We start from the raw sequence: 21000 nt of genomic DNA, 5'->3' as shown, positions 1-21000 counted from the left end.
ATTATTTTGGTCATTATGATTTTCGTCTCATATAATTGATTTATAAAAAAGCTTTCGCAAATAACAATCATTGGGCATTTAGTAGGACGTACAAACAATACCGCATGATTCACGTTTTCGTAATAAAATTAGTTTAGGTACCGAGTGGGCACTAATTAGATATTAGCATAACCAAGTCCTGAACTTATATCTCTGGCTCATAGGAAGTGAAACGTTTTCTCACCTTCCACTTGGCTCTTAGTCGGCCCAAACAAGATAGTAGCAGCTCCAAATTAGGTAGGATCTCATTGCTTAATCAAACCGAATCATCCAAGGTCGTGCCCGATAGGGTGAAGGAGAACCCGCGTCGAATGAGAGTGAGCACCTCGAATAGAGGGATCGCTCGTTGCTGTTAGACATAACGCTAAACCCACTCCCATTAAGAGAGCCACGAGGGAGGGTAGCAACAAGTTTTTCATTAAGCTTAGTTCAAAGGTGAGGCTCAGGCTGCAGAGGAGCAGTCCTGCAATCCATGCCTTATCATCAATTTGGAGCCATTCCCAGCGCCAAATCCTTTATGTTAGTAGGATTCTTGAGACGTTAAAACCCGATCGGTTTGATGTTGTTGGTTGCAGCCCTAAGATAATTCACCTTTCATGTAACGTTTACAAAAAATTGTGAATGCTGGATTCCTTTTGATGGTGAATAAACTATTCTCTTTCAATTCTCAACCAAATCAAATCCCCTAATTTTCAAATTATCAGGACAACGAATACAATACGAACATTCAGTCAAACGTTCAAAGTGCATAATCAAGACTCAAATGCTTATAATCCTATTAAACCAAGGTTCTCCACTGTTTCATCGCATTTTTCCAGCAAAAAATGCTTAGAAGAACAATCTTTACTGGGGAAATGATGGGATAAGCTTACGAACAAGACCTAATAGCACATACTGATAGTACGAGTTTGGGTAGAGAAAAAGAACCACCCCAAAGAACGCCACCACATATCTTGCAAAACTCCACAAGAAGGCTTCTCTCCAGGAATCATCTTCCTTGGTATGATTAAAAGATGGCAGTGTCCCTCGTCCTTGATTTGAGGCATCACAGTTTGTTCATGGTGGTCCACAAAGAAGAGGGTTACCTTCATAACTTGCTTCACCAAAAGTTCCAAATTGACTTTTTGGTTCTGCTATCCTACCTAACAAGTTGTTGTGAGCCACCCTAAAATTTGACAGCACGTAGAGCTCTGTTTGTTGTGGAGGGATTGAACCAGTTAAGTTGTTGTAGGATAGGTCCAAGCTCTCTATGTTCTTTAAATTGGAAAACGTTTCCGAGATCGGTCCTATCAAATGATTGTGTGACAGGTTCAATGCTCGAAGTTCACTCAAGTAGCTGACCTCCGAAGGAATAAAGCCCGTCAAATTGTTCTGCGAGAGATCCATTCCTGACATGAGTTTTAAAATGTTGCCCTTATAAGATTCCAACCTACTCTTTGTCATGAAGTTTACTTCATCTAATCCATCCGTCAAGCCAGATGCATCGGCTTCCCTATACGAAAACATCATTAAGAATCTACCCTTATAGTCATATGGTTCCCAGTACTCTACCCAACTAGAAGATGTAGAAAATGCGTTCGTAGATTCCCCGTCATTTCCAAATGTCAAATCTTTCAAACAAGAAGGAATTATTCCAGAAAGATTATTATTGGAGAGATCCAATATGCTCATATTTTTCAACAGACATAGATCCAGAGGAATTAAACCTTCAAAATTGTTTCCTTGCAGGAGAAGAACCTTCAAGTTCCAAAGTGAACCGATCCAACTTGGAACTTCACCTGACAATGCATTGTGTCTATGATCCAATGTGACTATAGATGAAGCTTTAGAAAGAAACTCAGGAAAATGCCCAGCAAGTGTGTCATTTGTTAAATGCAGGAACCTCATAACTGTGACATTGGCACATGGAGGTATATTTGGCCCAAGGTTGTTACTTGAAAGGTCTAGACGATCAAGATAATGTAAGCTGCAGATGCTCAACGGTAAAGGACCTCCTAATAAATTACTTGACAGCATAAGCCCTCTCACGTATTGAATATCTCCAATCCAATTGAGGAGTGTTCCGGATAGAAAATTATGACTTACATTCAAAATATGCAAGGATGAGCTATTTAATATAGCAGGTGATAAGTCCCCGGTGAAACGATTTCTATCCAATTGCAAATATCTCAAATTTGTCAAGTTAGAATATCTTGGTAGCATTTTGCTTTGCAAATTGTTGCCTGACAATATCAATGTCATGAGTTTTGTGCAATCTTTAGCCAGTGTCTCTGGTATCTCTCCCGTGAAGCCATTATCCGACAAGTTCAATATATCGAGTTGCTTCATATTGCCCATTGAGGGAGGGATTCTACCCTTCAATAAGTTGTTTGATAGGTTCAAATAACTCAAATTCGGGAGTATAGAACCAATCCAAGATGGAAGCTCCCCTTCAATAATATTTGCAGACACATCGAACCACAACAAGCCGACAAGATTAAAACTGGAAGGCAAGTGAAAAACACCCGACAAATTGTTGCCTGTGAGTTTGAAAAGTTTAAGATTTACATTGTTGTCCAATAGCCAATTTGGGAAATTTCCTATCATTTCATTGTTGCTAAGTTGAACATTTCTCAAGTCATACTGTTCTTTCAGAAAGCTGGGAATTACATCATTTGCATCTTTGTTGAGCACACAGTTTTGCATCTTTGTTGAGCACACAGTTTGATAAACCAAACTCCTTCAGTTGAAATGAAGGAAACCAAGTGGGCTCTTCTGCATTTACTTCCAGATGATTGTGGTTGTTGAGGAGGTGGAATATCTCAAGGTTAGAATTATTGGCTAGGGAAGCAAGAGAAAGTGAGCCTTTAAAAGCATTTCCTGAAAATACAATATATTCAAGTGACTTGAGATTATAGAGAAGACATGAAGGAATGGCCTTGCAGAAGTTGTTATGTTGAACATCAAGCACAAGGAGTGAGGTCATATTGCATAAGCATGAAGGAAGAGGACCCCAAAATCCATTGTTACTAATATCTAACTCTTCAAGGTTCCTCAATCTGCACAAGCCTGTCGTATTTAACGCTGCAAATATGAGATACGTATCCCTACATTGTTGAAGTCTTTCAAAACTACATCATAGACAATTATTTTAATCATATAATATATGAGTATTTCGGTATAGAATCTATACATACATAAACAATTATTCTTAAACATATATTATCGACGTATGTATAATTTTATTAGAGAGTTATGCATAAGAATATATGAAAATATATTGGTTGGGAACTTATGACCAAAATATGCATAAGAATTAGACATGTAGAATAAGAGATTTGCTAGGATTAAATATTTGCTGAAGTGATCATAAAAATTACTAGGTAAAACTCTTAAGTGAGCGTGTCACGTAATTCAATCTCGTGTGAGTTTTACCCATATATAAAATCATTTTCTTACCAAACTATGCATTGTTCTATTAGATAATTATGCATAAGAATATATGACAATATAACGCTTAGAAACTTATTATGAGAGTATGCATAAGAATTACAGACATGGAATTAGAGATTTGCTAGGATAAAACATTTACTAAAATGACCATAAAAGACAAATTATAGGGTGAGCTTGCACGTGAGAGTGCCTCGTGGCTCAACCTTGTAGGAGTTTTACCGACTTACAAATGTATATGAATCCAACTACTTACGTAAACATAGTACTTGTAGTTAATTTAACCAAATATCAAGAAAGTATGATATTTATTGGTTGCAATATGGGGTAAACCATAATAATTTTTTCAAAAAGAAATGGTGTCTGTTAGAGATATTTAGGATATCTCCCTTTATTTTCCATATCTCTTAATGTTGCATATGTCTAGGAAATTCTCCATATCTTCCTTTGATTGTGCAAATGTTACCTTAATAATCATATAATAAAGCCTATAAATAAACTCATGTACTCTTCATTTTGAGATACAATAACATACATAATAGACAGGTATTACACATTTCTCTTTTCTGCTTCATTCTTATCTGTCTTTAATGTTTCTATATCTTAGTATCCATGTACCAATTTGTTATAGTTTTTGAGTTTTGAGAAATGTTCTTCCGTTCCCGCCTAACCCTATTGCCCTCACTCTGGGAGTTAGGAGCCATTTATGAAATAGTATCTTGTTATCATGCTTTGTATGCATTATAAAAAACGGAAAGATGCACCATATGATGGCTTCAAGGATCACGATACGTCAAATCAAGTAATATACATAGTATTGCAAACATGACAATCAAATGGATAATCTATCCCCCTAGCTAAAATTTACTAAACTTATGAAGAAAAATATTGCACTACTATTGATGAATCATATACACAGTAATGGTAATGATAATGTTGAAGAAACTGGACATGCAGGAAGAAATAAAAAATTGTAACACAGTAAACGAATGAAATAGTTATACTAAAAGAATAATTTGAAAACTTGTTCATTCTATGTGGCCATTTTAGAGGGAAAAAATCTATGTTGGATATATTTCTATCAATAGAATCAAACAAAATTTCACAACATATGAAAAATCAAAGATTTATGAAACGCAATAATTCTACTAATAACACTTGCAATCCCTAAAGTTTGGCCATTAATCTGTAAACTTTAAATATTGTTTGATTTTGATTTCTGATTAACTCTTGCCTTTAATTTGGTTATAATTCTTTTACAAAATTTGGGCTCCTTTATTATATTGCTATTTTGGACGATTCATACCTTTTTAGCAATAAGTCACAGTTTACTTATGGCTTCCATAGACATTTAACTTAGCCCTCGTTGGGGTTAAGTTATTTGAAGAAAAAGTGCAGCCAAAATATGATCTCTGGTGGACGTCGAAGATAATGCAGTCATGCCTTTTATGCTCAAGACAATCTTACCTTATCTTATTCTAAAAAGGTGATAGGTTACCAATAATGATAAACATAAGTGATCTTCAAAGAAGTACCTTCCAATAATTTCGAAGCATTCAATCCACAATATATGATAGCTAACGCCTTAAGAGATGTTATCCTCATGATCTCCGCGAGGGCATCATTGACCAAATTATTAAAAGAGAGCTCGAGCACCTCCAGATTCACACTTGTGATTGACAAAAGGTTCTCAATATCGGATGGTATGTATCAAGGCATGGTCTTCTATTTTACATGTACCTTCAAGCCGATTGGAAGACAAATTTTGGGCCTTCACTGAAGTTTGCTTGTACAATGAGGGGACTCGTTCTAGGTGATTGAAAGATAGATCTAGCTGCTTCAATTTCTTCAGGTGTATCGTTCATTTAAATCTGATTATGGAAATATCCATGTACAATGATTAATTATTATCTTCATATATTAGGTGTCTAATTATCTTCAATTTTTCAAGAATACTATATGATTATGATGAGGAGGATACATTTATAGGCAGAAACCAGTTGGTCCAACATATCCAAGCATAAAAAAAGTCCTCATCACATGACTTTGTAAACCAAGTCCATAATCAAATTACTTATAATCTTACCAATATCTATTAGACATGGTTCTAGCAGAGGTGAGAGAACATTCAATCATGAGCTCCCCATGACATTTGACTTTACCTCTATGATGGCAAAAAAGTCGGCTTTTTGCAAATCATTGCTTACTAAGTTAATTTTATATTTGCTCTTCAGACTAATCCTCGTTGTGGAGACGAGTCTCCTAATTAATTTATGATGTGTGCAATCAAATACCTTAAGAACTGCATCATTTCTGCAATCTTGTATGACATACTTTATTATTCAAACACGGTGAGTAAACGATTAGTTTGAACATATTTGGAAAAAGGAAAAAATGAAACAAATAATCGACAGAGAGAGATGCACCCGAGAGAGAATTATCACTTAAATCCAACACTTGAAGTTCCTCCAGAGGAAGGAATAAAGAGGTGTCAATAACCCAAGGCCAATGCGCTTCCTTATTGCGCACTCCAAATTTCCCATGGCGTGTACCGTTCAAATATAGTTGAGTCACTCGTGAAGAGGTGTCATCGCACGCGACGCCTTGCCAGTCGCAACAGTCACCATCGCCGTCTCGCCAAGACCGAAGAGATGACCCATTCGGGTGGTTGAAGGCGGCCTTAATCTTGAGAAGTGTATTCCTCTCTTCTTCCAAGCAACCCAAGCTTCCACTTCCCATCAATACCAGCAACACCCAAGTCCACAAACACAATAAAAGACACTTCATAGTTTATAACGGTGTTTTGTGGGTTATCTGTTTCTTCTGCCTCACCATGTGCACACTTACGAGGGTCGTCTACTTCATTTATATGTGCAGAGTCTTTCCCTTTCGAGTGATTTTCTCGTTGGGCAAACTTAAGTCTTCTGGAGCCAATTTTTCCGAACACTTGATTATCACCATTGACTTGACCCAAAACTTCTCCAAAAGAGAGAGATGAAAATAATAAAATTAATATTATAAATTGATAAAAAATGATTATTAGCAAATCGACAAAAAAAGTTACGAGTGATTTCACTAAAGTTATAAAGGAAAAAATACGTTCCCAAGTATCGTTTCTGAATAATATGAGATAAATAACTAGGACTTGATGCTGATAAATTTTTAGTGTAGGTGTTATTGTACTAAGAAATATCACATAATTGGTATTTGTTTGGACACGTTGAAGAAAAAATGAGACAACTGTTCAATTTGTTAACGTGATCAACATAATAGTGATCAACATTTCAATATATCTTATATTTAACTTGAAGTATCAATGACTGCAAAATCGGTTAACTATCAATACTTAAGAATAATATAAAAAATATATATAGTCTTAAACTACTTGTTAGTATTATACGGATCTTTTTAACCGCCACGCCACAACAGAAGCAGACCCATTCGGGTTGTTTAAGGCTGATTTAAACAACTTCCACTTCAGCTTCCACTTCCCTCTAACATCGACACCACCCAAAGGTCCACCTGCACATGCTTAGTACAATTGGACGACACTTAATTTTCTGCTGGGGAACCTCTTCAAGTCAAAGATGCAACACATCTCATCCTCCCACGCGATCATTAATGCTTGTCATGACCCAGAAATTTTCCAAGGAAAAGTATGCAAAGCATTTTTCAAGTTAGTTGAGAATTAAAGACACGAAAATGATAGAGGAGAAGGCAGACACCACAGTTAATTCAGTCGTTGTGACATAAAACCAATCAAGGTTCATCGTGGAAATTAAATGTTCAATAATAACAGCAGATGCAGGAGCGTATGTGGAAATCTATTTAGTTTATTGTGAGGTTCGTAGATCGCTTGCGCTCAATGGATGTGATCCGTTACATTATGTGGGTCCTATGTTGAATCACTTGATTTATTAGTTAGAAGGCATTGATTTTATATGTTCCGGGTCCATGTGCAAAAGTTATTCTAAATCTTGTCCACAAATAAGAATAAGTACGCTAAAAGTCTTAAACTTGTCGCAAAAATGCAATTAAATCTTTAAACTTTAAAAAACATGCGACCAAATCTTAAAATTTGTTAAATCGGTGTAATCAAATCCGTCAGTAAACTTGTCGCAAATGTGCAATTAACTCCTTAAACTTTCAAAAATACAATCAAGTTTTAAAATTTATCAAATTGGTGTAATCAAATCCCTCAGTTAACTTTATCTAATTTCACTAACGAAAAATACTAACGTGACTTTTTTTTCTATTACTTTCCTACGAAAGCGTGGCATCGATGTGGCGTCCATCAAGCACCATATCAGGAAGAAACTTGAAAATTTAAAAAGAAAAAGGATAATTATTTTTAAAAAATAAAGATAGGATAAAAGAAAAAAGTATAAACATTAAAAAAAATAAAAAGCTAAGAATTTATGTAGTAAAAAAAAAAAAGCAAAACCTTGCTGCGCGAGTCTCGTCAAGCTTGGCCATGACCACCAACTTCCGTGCTTTTTCAAGATTTTGCCATGGCTTCTCGAGTTTCGTCGAGCTTGCAACAGTTGCCACTTTAGCTTTCAGGCTTCCTTAAGCTCGCATGGTTGGGTTAGGTGGTTGGGACTTTTTGATTGGTTGTGGAATTGCTTCCTCCTTGTCTTCCTTGTCGTCGTTGTCCTTTTTGTCAATTTAAAACGAATTAAATTTAAGCATCATTTTAATTTATTTATGCAAATGTATGCTTTAATTAATTTTTATTTTTCAAATTTCCGTATTAGGGAATGTAATGGCAATTTTATTATGACATGTCTTTTAGAGAGATTTTTTTTTTATTTCGTATGATCATCTCATTACGTGAATATGAAAGATAACTAACGAAAAGAGAGTTTGGTAGGATATGCAAAAATAAAAATGAAAGTTTTATGAATATTTGATTGTCTCAAAAAGTTGTAGATGTTCAATTTTTATTTTTATTTTTCTTGACAATTAATTCATAAATTTGCTCGGCAACGTGCAAAAGAACTAGGCTTTCTAGAAAATTCTCTCTTCGAGAAAGTTAATACATACAGTGAAAAAAAATTAAAAAGACAAAATTAGTGCTTTTTAAATATGCATGTTAATACCCATTTAAAGTTAAAAAAAATATGATATTCTTAATTTTGACAACTTGGTCCGGCATAAAATAGAAGAAATAAAGAAAAAAGGAGGACAGTGAATAACTTTAAACTTTTTCTATATGGTCATCCTACTCTAACTCTCTCTCTCCCTGTGCTTTATTGTGTGTATAAATGTGGTTTATGGGGGCTCGTTCCCTAGTCGTGATACTTTTACAAATCAATACAACTATGAAGTTGAGAGGACATGATACATCCATAGTATCTCTTCTTGACAAATCAATACCACTACGAAGCATTATCTGTTGAGACGGCAAAACACCCAAAAAAAAAAAACATGCCGTTCGAGGTTAAAGTGAATCTGTAGATTTTGAATAATCAGAATTCCAAAAGCGGCTCAAAACTAACATTTGCTGATTACTTTGGTGTGCCATACATTCTGATTTAAGTGGAGTTAAGGAGCCTACAAATCCAATTTCATAAGCTTATCGAGAGCCCTAATGACCTTCTTAAATGAAGAACCCACTGACGTCATTCTTTACCCAAAAAAACTTCACTTCTTTCCTGGGTTTTAGGATGTTTTCAGAACACTCCTCAAGCCCATTAGCTGTAGATTTAATTATTTATGCATTTTACGTTAAGGCTTAAATCCCCATTAAATTGGACTTGCTGTGGTTGTAGGAGTACTTATTCGTTAAGCTTTCTTAATACACTTGAAAGATTTAAACTAGGGCGTTAATTTTGCCATTAACATGTTCAGTTCACCAAAAATAGCATAAGCACTTCACAAAAACTATATTAAGCGATTTTTGACACTTGATATTGGTTTAAGACGAAATGAACTCGTTGCAAGTGTTTCCCATTAAACCTCAAAAAGGGTACCGACTTTTCGCAAATCATCAACTTTTTTCTTCCTTGTGTTTTAACAATTTCGTCGGGTGATATAATGAAGTAACCTCATACAATATACTAAGCTCACGTCTTGATTTTGTTTAAAGCGAGTCATTAATCCAAAGATAAAGGAGAGGAGAAAGTGAGCCTCAGGCCATACAATTCTTGAGATGTGAAATTTCTAAGGTCTTTATAAACATGGCTAGCTCGTAGGGTTACGTTGTCTTCAACAACGACAACAATAAAACGAAGGAACCTTTGACACTTCTCAACAGATCACCTGTTTCTTCTATGCTAACGTAGGTTCAAACTAGACATAGTAGTATATTAAAATGAGTTGTTGCCACTTTTGTTTATATTGCCCAAGCATATACGCCCTAGCGGCTAGCAGGTACATTTGCTGAGATCACAATGATTTAGTCACGTAGTTGACATAATATTAGAACTAGAAGCATACTAATCGCGTTAGCTTATTGAACCGTGATGCCTCAAATGTGGAATTTGAAGAATTGCTTTTTTGATATGGATAACTTACGAAGAATAAATCAAGTTCATGTGGGTAAATCTAAGAGTAGTTCTATGTTTGGAAAATGATGGATTCCCATTAGATTCTATTAATTTGGCTAGATGGACAAACTCCATCTAGTCCCTAGTTTAAAAATCTCTCAAGTGTTGTTATAAGAAAAGCTTAATGAGTAAGTACTCCTAGAACCATAGCAAGTCCAAGTTAATGAGGGGTTTAAGCCTTAACGTAAAATGCATAAATAATTAAATCTACAGCTAATGGGCTTGAGGAGTTTTCTTAAAACAGCCCAAAACCCAGGAAAGAAGTAAAGTTTTTTGGGTACAAAATGACGGCAGCGGGTTCTTCATTTAAGGTCATTAGGGTTCTCAATAAGCTTATGAAATTGGATTTTTAAGGAAATAGAAGAGATACCGAAAGGGCATTAGTTTTATCTAGCGTAATCAAGTTTCTGAATCCATAAATCTCTTATTCGTAGAAGTAAAGTACCATCCTACACTTCACTCAGGTTTCTAATCGACCCATTAATAACTGATTAGTAGCGACTCCGAAATAAGATTAAATTGCATGGTGAAATTGAACATAAGTTGTGAATTAGTATGGGCTTGGAAGAGCCCGAACTAGGTATAAGCTTAGTAATCCATCAGTCACACCCTAGGTGGTTCACTCGAGGGAAGGTCGAGACAGCACCTTCCTCTCTTTATGAATTTCGGCCCCTATGTAAAGAATAATTTATGTGGCTGAATCTTACATGCTTCTCAATATCATTTGTTAAGTCCATTTGCCGCCGATCCATTAAATATGCAAATTATGTGACATTAATAATGCATGAAAAATGCAACTAATATGCAAATTTAAATTAATAGTTTTTGTAGGAGTCAAGGTCGATCCCTAACTTTCTATTCAATTAATAACTAACGGGTCATCAAAATTTAGGTGTCAACACAGTTTTAGTATAGATAGTGAGACACAACCTATGGCCAGTGGCTATCTCCCCATGAAGCCATTATTCGACAAGTCTAAAGTCACGCCCCGAACCCTCGAGCGCGCGAACATCCTTCCTTGGTCGTGGAATTGCGACGTCCCAGGACGCGTCGCCGACTCATTCATTTTATCTTTTAGCTAAACGCAAGCGAAAGCACAACATCTCCGAGCAACAACAACATGGATAGTAAGGAAAACGTATAACATATCTATATATATTATCAGAAGTACATCGGGGATTAATATATTACAAGTCCACCATGCAGACCTTCCTGATTACAACCACAAAAGGTAGGAGTTTAACCTAGCTTCTCTATCCACGAGGATAACCTCAAAAGGTGATCCCCCTCAAAACAGCTGGTTCTCATGGAACGCAACGCATACTCATACCTGAGCACCTGAAAAATGGTTAACAACAACGAGTAAAATAAATCTCAGTAAGTTAACGACCTAAGCCTCGATTAGGAAGTCAACTCACCTCGGGCGCACCTAAACACTCAGCCACACATCGACGACAGATCAATAGCAAAGCGACCCCTACTTTGCCTTAACTATACGCATGAGTAGGCTACCCAGCCCAGCATAAACAAACGTGCCATTAAATAATCGCAGTCATTCTTACCTTGCCTTGGCACACACGCCCTGCATGTTATAAACCATCATGTGCAATAATAATGCAACAAGTATATAATACAATTAGAACACTAGCAGTTTTCCCATGCACAAAGCATTCACACGATTCCCGATTATAAAGTGAAACCGTTTTGGCCCGTTTCATACCGTCCCTCATAATTTCATCCTATAATCAGGCGCAATGCATCCACACTCTTTCACGCGTGTTCCGATTACTACGACCTCATAGGGCCACGGCACAACCCGCGTTACTCGTATCAGGTTGGCGGTCTTCCGGTATAACTGGGCATCGTCCCGCTTCATCGGGCACGGTATCATTTGGAACCCCCGCCCAGACGGCATTCAATTAAGAGTATCGGCCCGTCCTCAACCGCGACTCAGCATCGTCCCTCGGAAACTGCCGGGCCCGGACGGCATCCGATAAATCGGGCATCGCCCTTCGTTAAACGCATCAGGACGGGTTCAACCCCACGTAAAACGCATCAAGATATTATGTGATCATGAGAGCATAACAACCACACAACTCATTTATATCTCAGCATTTAGCTAAATGCAAACGTGGTTCGTGCTCACGCAACAAATTACTGCAACTTCCACACATAAAAATTTAGTTATAAATTCACACGTGATCACATACACACAATCAACCCATCAAACTTTGAACGACTTCCTTTTTAAACATCCTTGCCCCATTTAACTCATAAAATTGGACATTTAAACCCGACACCTCGGGGTTTTCACTTATATGTCCATAAAAACCTTTCTTTAAACTAGCAACCTAAGTCCTTTAACTAAAGCAATCCTTTTTCATGGCAATTCATGCCTTAGACAACATAGAACATGCATAGCTCAACACATAACTCAAGCACAAAACACATCTAATCACAACTTATCACCTTACCATCGATAACTTATCGCTCTTCCTCCGATAGCTTATCGCCTATTGAGCAATAGCTTATCACCTATTTTCTGATAGCTTATCACTCTTTTGGTGATAGCTTATCACCCAATTCTCTATAGCTTATCACCCCTTTAGTGATAGCTTATCACCTAATCCACAATAACTTATCACCTTTTTTATGATAACTTATCAACAAATACCCGATAACTTATCGTCCCTTTGACGATAGCTTATCACATTTTTTCAATAACCTATCAAGTCCACTTATCATCTATCGCGATAGCTTATCACTTCCTCCTATCACTTATCGCGATAGCTTATCAACTAATCTCTCATTAATTAGCACTAAGCATAATTAACTTAGTCTAATTTAACCCTAAGCAAGTTTAATGTACTAATCAAGGAATTAGAGTGTTAACTCACTCGAAAACGATTTCGACGACACGGGCGCGACCGCGGCGGAGAGGGCTACGTGTGGCTCAGTCCGGAACGGCACGGGGTGGCGGCATGAAAATGGGTCTCGCTGGGGCGACTGCTGGACAGCAGCTGCGATGGGCTAGACAGGCGGCTATGAGCGGCAGTGGATGGCGCACGGCGGTGGCTCGGCAAGGGCGGCTCACGGCATGGCTTGGGGGCGGTAAGGGTGGTGAACGGCGGCCAAAAGGAAAAGAAAGAGAGAGAGAGAGAGAGAGAGAGAGAGAGAGAGAGAGAGAGAGAGAGAGAGAGAGAGAGAGAGAGAGAGAGAGAGAGAGAGAATGTGAGGGGGAGGAGCGAAAAGTGTGAGGGAGAGAGAAAATGAGAGGAAGCTTCCTCCTCAAGTTCCTCTTGCCAACTTCTCCTTTTAAGTTTCATTGCAAGCTTTTTATGCAAGCTTCAAGCAAACTTCCCAAGCAAGCTAGAACACTATACATGTGGGCTTGGGCTTAACTCAAATAGGCCTTAGGCCAACAAACTTGGGCTTGAACGGGCCCAATTGGAAGAGAAATTGGCTTAAAAGGCTTAATGGGCTTTCCTTGGGCCCATTGGGCTTTGGCCTTGGGCGTGAGGCCCATTGGCCTTTTTCACGGCCCACTCCCTTGTGGGTTTCCAAATCTCGGCCCCATAATTCCTTTATCCAAAGTTTCGGGGCCCAAAACTATTCTCGAGATCTACCTCGACTAACCCGGAAAGGAAAGTCTCTGAACTATCCTTAATCGAAAACCTATAACCGGACCAAGACTCGTGTCTAAACTTCAATGGGAAGTGCTCCTAATACGGTCTATTCTAGTTAGACGGCCTCTTGGGTGTCACTAGTGTGACTTATGGTTGATTAATAAATCAATCCATAGTCGAGTCTCGTCAATCCATAAATCATTATCGGTTGTCATGTAATCGTGCAGAATTGACTTATTTACCTGGGGCACGTGGTTTTGTGAAATTAGCTTAGGATTGTTCAGATTTAGTATAATGACCGCGCGGAATCATCCACAATCCAACTATATATACTTCCGTTGAATCGATTCCTAACCTTTCACTGATTAACCCGTAACATCATAAGGTTGTCCCACATCAATGCTTATGGTTGAGCTATTTTCCATGGTCAAGTACTCTAGTCGATCGCATTTTTCAACCCTCAATTGCCCTTCATAATCGAATAATTGACGCATGTACGATTCTTGAATCAACTCATGGTCTAACCCTACTATTAGTGCATTGACAATTTAAGCCACTTCTCTTGCCAAAATAGGGTCCGAATCGAGGATGTCACATCTAAGGTCATCGACAATTTCATATCACCTATTGATGGAGGGATTCTACCTCCTATCAATGACACGTTTGGGTACTACAAATTTGGAAGGAACGAATCGATCTGAGATGGAAGCTTCGTTCGATCATTTTGGCAGAAGCATTGAACCAACACCATATAGACAAGATTCATTTGGAGGGCAAATGAATAGCACCCAACAAGTTGGCCCGACAAGTTGTGCCGGGGAGTTTTAACTCGACGAGATTCACATTATTCTGCAATAGCCAATATCAGCACCATTGAACTCCACATGCATAGCACTAGCAAAGAGTCCTTCATGTTTTTTTGGCGAATTGTTGCATTGCTTCATTGCCTGATTCAGTATCTGTATTATATGTAGCTCAGCATTTTGTGCTATGTGTCTTCCAGATGGCTATCAATTTAGCTCGACCAAGATTTCTTCTAGATAAAGGGTGTGACTGGGTCGACCCTTGACAAATATTCTATGTTGTTTTAGGTTGAAGACAACATTAAGGTGATGGGAAAAGAAACGTCGGCTTAATCGTTGATCCTGATATACATGAAGAAGAAAGTCGCCCCTAAAATTCTACCGGTAGAGTCGAACTTATAGTCCAAGCAATTTTGCATTAAGTGTTGGATAAGGCTTAATTCTCTCGATATAATTCTTCATCAAGCAGTGAGCACAAAGGTGGGTTCAGGCTGCAGAGCAATTGTACTGCAATGCATGCCTTAATCGTCAAATTGGAGCAATTCCCAGCACCCAATCCTTTAAGTTAGTAGGATCTTGTCTTGAGACACTAAAACCTAGTTGGTATGATGTTGCTGGTCCCAGCCATCCAATAATTCACGTCTTGGGTAACATTTATAGAAATTTGTTAATGTTGGATTCTTTTTGGTTGTGAAGTAAAAATCCTCTCAATTGACAACCAAATCAAATCTCATAGTATTCAAATTATCACGACAAGAAATACAAAATGAACACTCTAGGAGTCAAGCGTTCACAATCCTTAATAAAGACTCAAATGCTTACAATCCTATTAAATAAAGGTTCTCCACCGTTTCATCATATTTTTCTATCACAAAATAATTAGAAGAACAATCTCTACTAGGGAAATGATGGGATAAGCTTACGAACAAGCTCGAACAGCATACACTCATAGTAAGAGTTTACATAGAGAAAAAGAACCACCCCAAGGAACGCCACCACATATGATCCTGCAAAACTCCACAAGAATGCTTCTCTCCAAGAATCATCCTCCCTTGTATGATTAAAAGGTGGTAGTGTCCTCTGTCCCTGATTGGAGTCATTACAGCTGGTTAATGGTGTTCCGCAAAGAAAATGGTTACCTTCATAACTTGCTTCACCAAAAGTTCCAAATTGATTTTTTCGGTTTGGTGTCCTACCAGACAAGTTGTTGTGAGCCACACTAAAATCTGACAGCGTGTAAAGCTCTATTAGTTGCGGAGGGATGGGACCGGTTAAGCTGTTGAAGGACAGGTCCAAGCTCTCTATGTTCTTTAAATTGGAAAATGTTTCTGGAATCGTTCCCACCAAATGATTGTGTGACAGGTTCAACGCTCGAAGTTCACTTAAGTACCCAACCTTTGGAGGAATAAAGCCCGTCAAATTGTTATGCGAGAGATCCATTCCCGACATGAGTTTTAAAATGTTGCCCTTATAAGATTCCAGCCTACTCTTTGTCATGAAGTTTACTTCTTCTAATCTCTCCATATAAACATCTGCGTCAATATACGGAAAAGATAAACCAAATCTACTAATAGATTCTGGGCCAATGTACGATATCCCAGCCAACCAGGTAGCAAATTCGTCATTAGATATCTCAGCGTTTCCAAATGTCAAATCTTTCAAACAAGAAGGAATTGTTCCAGAAAGATTATTATTGGAAAGATCCAATATGCTCATATTTTTCAATAGACATAAATCCAAAGGGATTGAACCTTCAAAATTGTTTCCCTGTAGTAGAAGAAACTTCAAGTTCCAAAGTGAACCGATCCAGCTGGGGACCTCACCTGACAATGCATTACGTCGTAGGTCCAACGTGACAATCGATGAAGCTCCTGAAAGAAACTCAGGAAAATGCCCAACAAGCGCGTCATTTGCTAAATGCAAGAACCTCATAAATGTAACATTGACACAAGGGGGTATATTCGGCCCAAGGCTATTGCCTGAAAGGTCTAAAAGATTGAGATATGGTAAGTTGCATAAGCTCAACGGTAAAGGACCTCCCAATAAATTACTTGATAGCATAAGCTCCCTCAAGTGTTGAATATCTCCAATCCAATTAGGAAGTGTTCCGGATAGGGAATTACTACTTACATCCAAAGCTTGCAACGAGGAGCTATTTAATATATCAGGCGATATGCCCCCTGTGAAACGATTGCCATCCAGACACAAAATTTCCAAGCTGGCCAAGTTAGAATACTTCGGTAGCATTTGGCCTTGCAAATTGTTGCTTGACAGTTTCAATATAGAAAGAGACGTACAATTTCTAGCTAGGGTCTCCGGTATTTCTCCCGTGAAGCCATTATTCGACAAGTCCAATAAGGACAACCTGTGCATATTGCCCATTGAGGATGGGATTCCACCTGTTAAATAGTTGTTTGATAGGTTCAAATATTCCAAATTCGTGAGGATACAACCAATTTGAGATGGAAGCTCTCCTTCAATAAAACTAGCAGACACTTCGAAAATCCGTAAGTTGACAAGATTCGAATTGGAAGGCAAATAAAATGAACCTGACAAATTGTTGCCTCTGAGTACGATCTGTTCTAGATTTACATTGTTGTCCAATAGCCAACTTGGGAAATTTCCTGTCATTCCATTGTGGCTGAGTTGAATACCCCTCAAGTTATACTGTTCTTTCAGAAAGCTAGGAATTACGCCACCTGCGTCTTTGTTGAGCACACAATTTGATAAACTAAACGTCCATAGTTGAAATGAAGGAAACCAAGTGGGCTCTTCTGTATTTACTACCAGCCGATTATAATTGTCCATGAGATGGAATTCTTCAAGGTTAGAATTATTAGCCAGGGAAGCAAGCAAAAGTGAGCCTTCAAAAGCATTTCCAGAAAAGGCAATATATTCGAGTGACTTGAGATTATAGAGGAGAGATGAAGGAATGGCCCCGCTAAAATGGTTATTCTGAACATCAAGCGCCCGAAGTGAGGTCATATTACAGAAGCATGAAGGAAGAGGACCCCAAAATCCATTACCCGTAATTTCCAACTCTTCAAGGTTTCTCAATCCGCACAAGCCTGTTGAAGGGAGCACTACAACTATGAGTATCGTCACTAAATTGAACTTTGTATGATTAAAACACTCAAGGTCATGATTTGTGTCGAGAATGGAGGATAGAAAGAGCGTGCAATCTAATATCCAAAAATACAAACAGAAAAATTGGTAAGATGGAGCTTTGGAGTGGAGTCGCATCCCCACGATGCTTCATTTCCACTATTCTTCACATTAAATTAATTACTTCCGGAGGTTGACAAATTTTGAATTGGATTGGAAATGAACACTAAAGTTGATATTATTCCTAAAATTTATGGGTTAATTGCATGGGCAACCTCCAAACCTTTGCTCCATTTTCGTTATAGTTTCTGAATTTTTTTTTCCAGTTTAATTATGTACTTTTCAAAAACAATGCAACGGGATCCTCCATTTAGTGCAGCGCGAGATCACTATGATCTTTTCGCTGACATGCCTACCAAGTCAGCAGTGGAGGCCCCCCAAACATCATTTGGACTCGCAACTCACCACCGCAACCCGCCGCCCTCCACCACCGCGTCCCAGTTTGCTGTCCATCACTGCCACCTCGTTGCTTGTCCATTCCCCCCTCCGGGCCTTAGATTTGAGACACGTGACCTCAGTTTTGAGCATCACGGCCTCAAAATTGAGGACACACTTTAGATCTCAGGTCGTCGTAGTTCACACCAACGGTCGTGTAAGGTCTTCTAGTGGTGGTAATGGTGACCGAGCTTCGTGGTGATGATGGGCCTGCGGGCCGCGGTGGGCGGAGTCAGTAATGGACATTGGTGTTGAAGATGCCGAGTTTTTTTAAGGCCGAATGAGTTTTTAATATTATAATTATTTATTCTATTCTATACATTGTTTACCTTAATGGAAAAAAAAACATTTTTCAAATAAATTAATTTATCCATTATAAGAAATGCTTTCTTTGTTTGATTTTATGCATCTTAATTTACTGATACGAATTTTCAGTTTCTTATATAATATTGATGGCCTAGTTGAATTTATTAGCACTTGCAATCCCTGAATTTTGACCACCATTGTGGTTTAATATGTAAACTGTAAGGATTTTTTGGATTTTGATTCCCGATTAACTTTTGCATTTAATTTTATTATGATTCCGGCACAATATTTGAACCCCTCTGGTATATTGTTATTTTGACTATATTTATCTTCTAAGCAATAACTCCTTGTATATGTTATGTTATCACACTATTCTTCAGATTGGCTAGTAAAAAAGTTTCACAAAAGTAAAAGCATGGAGCCTAAACTTCAATATTTAAAGATCAGGGATTAAATTGAAAAAGACCAAACTTTTTATGATCACCGAAATCATGATCCCACAATAAAGAAATTGAGCATGACATGGGTTTATTTATGGCTTCCATAGACATTTAACTAAATCCTTCCCACTTCAAGCATAAGGCAAACAAGTAAATGATATCATTTACTTAGATGCAAGTTGTTGGCGCTAAGTTATTTGAAGAAAATGTGCAGCCAAAATATGATCCAGAGGATGTCGAATATAATGCAGTCATGCCTTCTATATTCAAGATAATCTTATCTAATTTTCTCTTAAGAAAGTGATAATGAAAGCATTTTCAGAGAAGTACCTTCCAGCAACTTCGAAGCATTCAGTCCACAATAATAGATGCTTAAGGCCTTAAGAGATGTTATCCTCGCAATGTCCACGAGGGCATCATTCACCAATTTGTTATCAGAAAGATCCAGTGCCTCCAGATTCATACCTGTGATTAACAAAAGGTTCTCAAAATCGAACTTTATATATCAAGGCATGGTCTTCTATTTTACATGTACCTTCAAGCTGATTGGAAGATAAATTTTGGGCATCCACTGAAGTTTGCTTGTACAGTGAGGGGACTCGTTGTAGTTGATTGATAGATAGATCTAGCCTCTTCAATTTCCTCAGGTGTAGAGTTCCTTTTAAATCTGGTTAAGAAAAGACTCATACATATCCTAATAGTTAATTAATTCTCTACAGATATCAGATGTCTAACTACCTTAAATTTATTGATAATAATTATATGATCATGATGAGGAGAATTGGTTTATAAGTAGAAACCAGCTGGTTCGAATTATTCGAGCATAAAAAAGGTCTCTGTCACATGAATTTGTAAACCAATTTAATAAACAAGTAACTTATACCCTTAACAATGTCGATCATATGTAGTTAACTAACACTAGTAGAGCTGAGAAAATGTACCCTCATTTTATTGTTTGGATACTAGAAAAAGGAATGATCTAGAGAGAAAAGAAAAGAAATGATGCATTATCACCTTATTGTACTTTTATATATATAATTAATTATGTATTTACAATTTGAAATGCATCGAAGGTATATGTGGGAAAGAAAAATGATGTTTGATGAAAGTATTGGTCCCCCTTAGTCCCTCCAAATCCATTTATATGAGGGATTTAAAAGACACATGACTATACATAATTCCTCCTAATATCTTCTACTCTTTCTTTTCCTGTCCCTTTCTTTCCCTATATCCAAACCCTACACTACCTTTAAGATCCTTTCTCTTCCCTCTAAATTAATCCCCTCTATCAATCTACTTTTCGTGATTTTTACTTTTAATTTTTTATTTTTTGCAAACCTTATCACCTTCACAATTTGACTTTTAATTATCATGAAACACTCAAAACATTTCCAAACATGTAAATATTAGTACGTAGAATTATATATAGTTCTTTCATAATCTGATGGAACTTGATTTTCTTTTTACTTATTTTGAATCTTGAGAGGAAGTCACAAATAAAAGTATTAAGTAGATTTTAGTCCACTTCCAAACAAGTGCCCTTCAAGTCAACTTTGTTGGGGTTCAAAATGCAAACAAGTCAGACTCTTTATGATGGTAGAAAAGTCCGCATTTGGTAAATCATTGCCTACTGAGCTGATTCGAGTTTAGCTCTTCGTACCTATCCTGATTGTGGAGATGAGTCTAATAATTATTTTATGATATGTGCAATCAACTACTTTAAGAATTGCATCATTTGTGCAATCATGTGTTTGTCATTAATTCACTTAATCCACTTTGTTGTTTGGAGCACCCACGTATGACATTTTTACATTATTCAGAAACGGTAAGTAAACGATTACATAGAGACATAATTGAAAAAAGACAAAAGGAACAAATACCTGCGAGAGAGAGAGAGAGAGAGAGATTCACCTGAGAGAGAATTCACACTTAAATCCAACACTTGAATTTCCTCCAGGGGAAGGAATAAAGACGCGTCAATAACCAGCCCAGGCAATTCCCAATAGTCCTTTCCCAATGCCTGCGGGCGTATCCAGCTCAGATCTAGTTCAGTCACCCGCAAAGTGATGTTGTCGCACTCCACGCGTTCCCAGCCGCAGCAGTCACCGTTGCCATCACGCCACGATGAAAGAGAAGACCCATTCGGGTGGTTGAAGGCGGCCTTAATCATGAGCAGTGCATTCCTCTCTTCTTCCGAGCACCCCAT

At 37.7% G+C, this 21000-nt stretch overlaps 1 protein-coding gene and 1 pseudogene across 1 annotated transcript; both read right to left on the bottom strand.

Moving 5' to 3' along the window:
• Positions 1-882: 882 nt before the first annotated feature.
• On the bottom strand, positions 883-11607 carry LOC130134649 (receptor-like protein 13; annotated as a pseudogene).
• A 3598-nt stretch (positions 11608-15205) lies between these two features.
• On the bottom strand, positions 15206-21000 carry LOC115661749 (receptor-like protein 15). Its single transcript, XM_030583954.2, has 4 exons — positions 20706-21000; positions 19330-19461; positions 19125-19259; positions 15206-17516 (listed from the first exon to the last, which is right to left on the bottom strand). Exons 1-4 carry the CDS (start codon positions 20998-21000, stop codon positions 15346-15348), a joined length of 2733 nt encoding a protein of 910 aa, XP_030439814.2. The 3' UTR covers positions 15206-15345.

Source organism: Syzygium oleosum, unplaced genomic scaffold (assembly GCF_021117445.2).
Source record: "Syzygium oleosum isolate NSW1041296 unplaced genomic scaffold, Sole_v2.1 Sole_v2.42, whole genome shotgun sequence".
NCBI lineage: Eukaryota > Viridiplantae > Streptophyta > Magnoliopsida > Myrtales > Myrtaceae > Syzygium > Syzygium oleosum.
The sequence above is the reverse complement of the archived record's forward strand: the minus strand, read 5'-3'. Positions and strand labels throughout refer to the sequence as shown.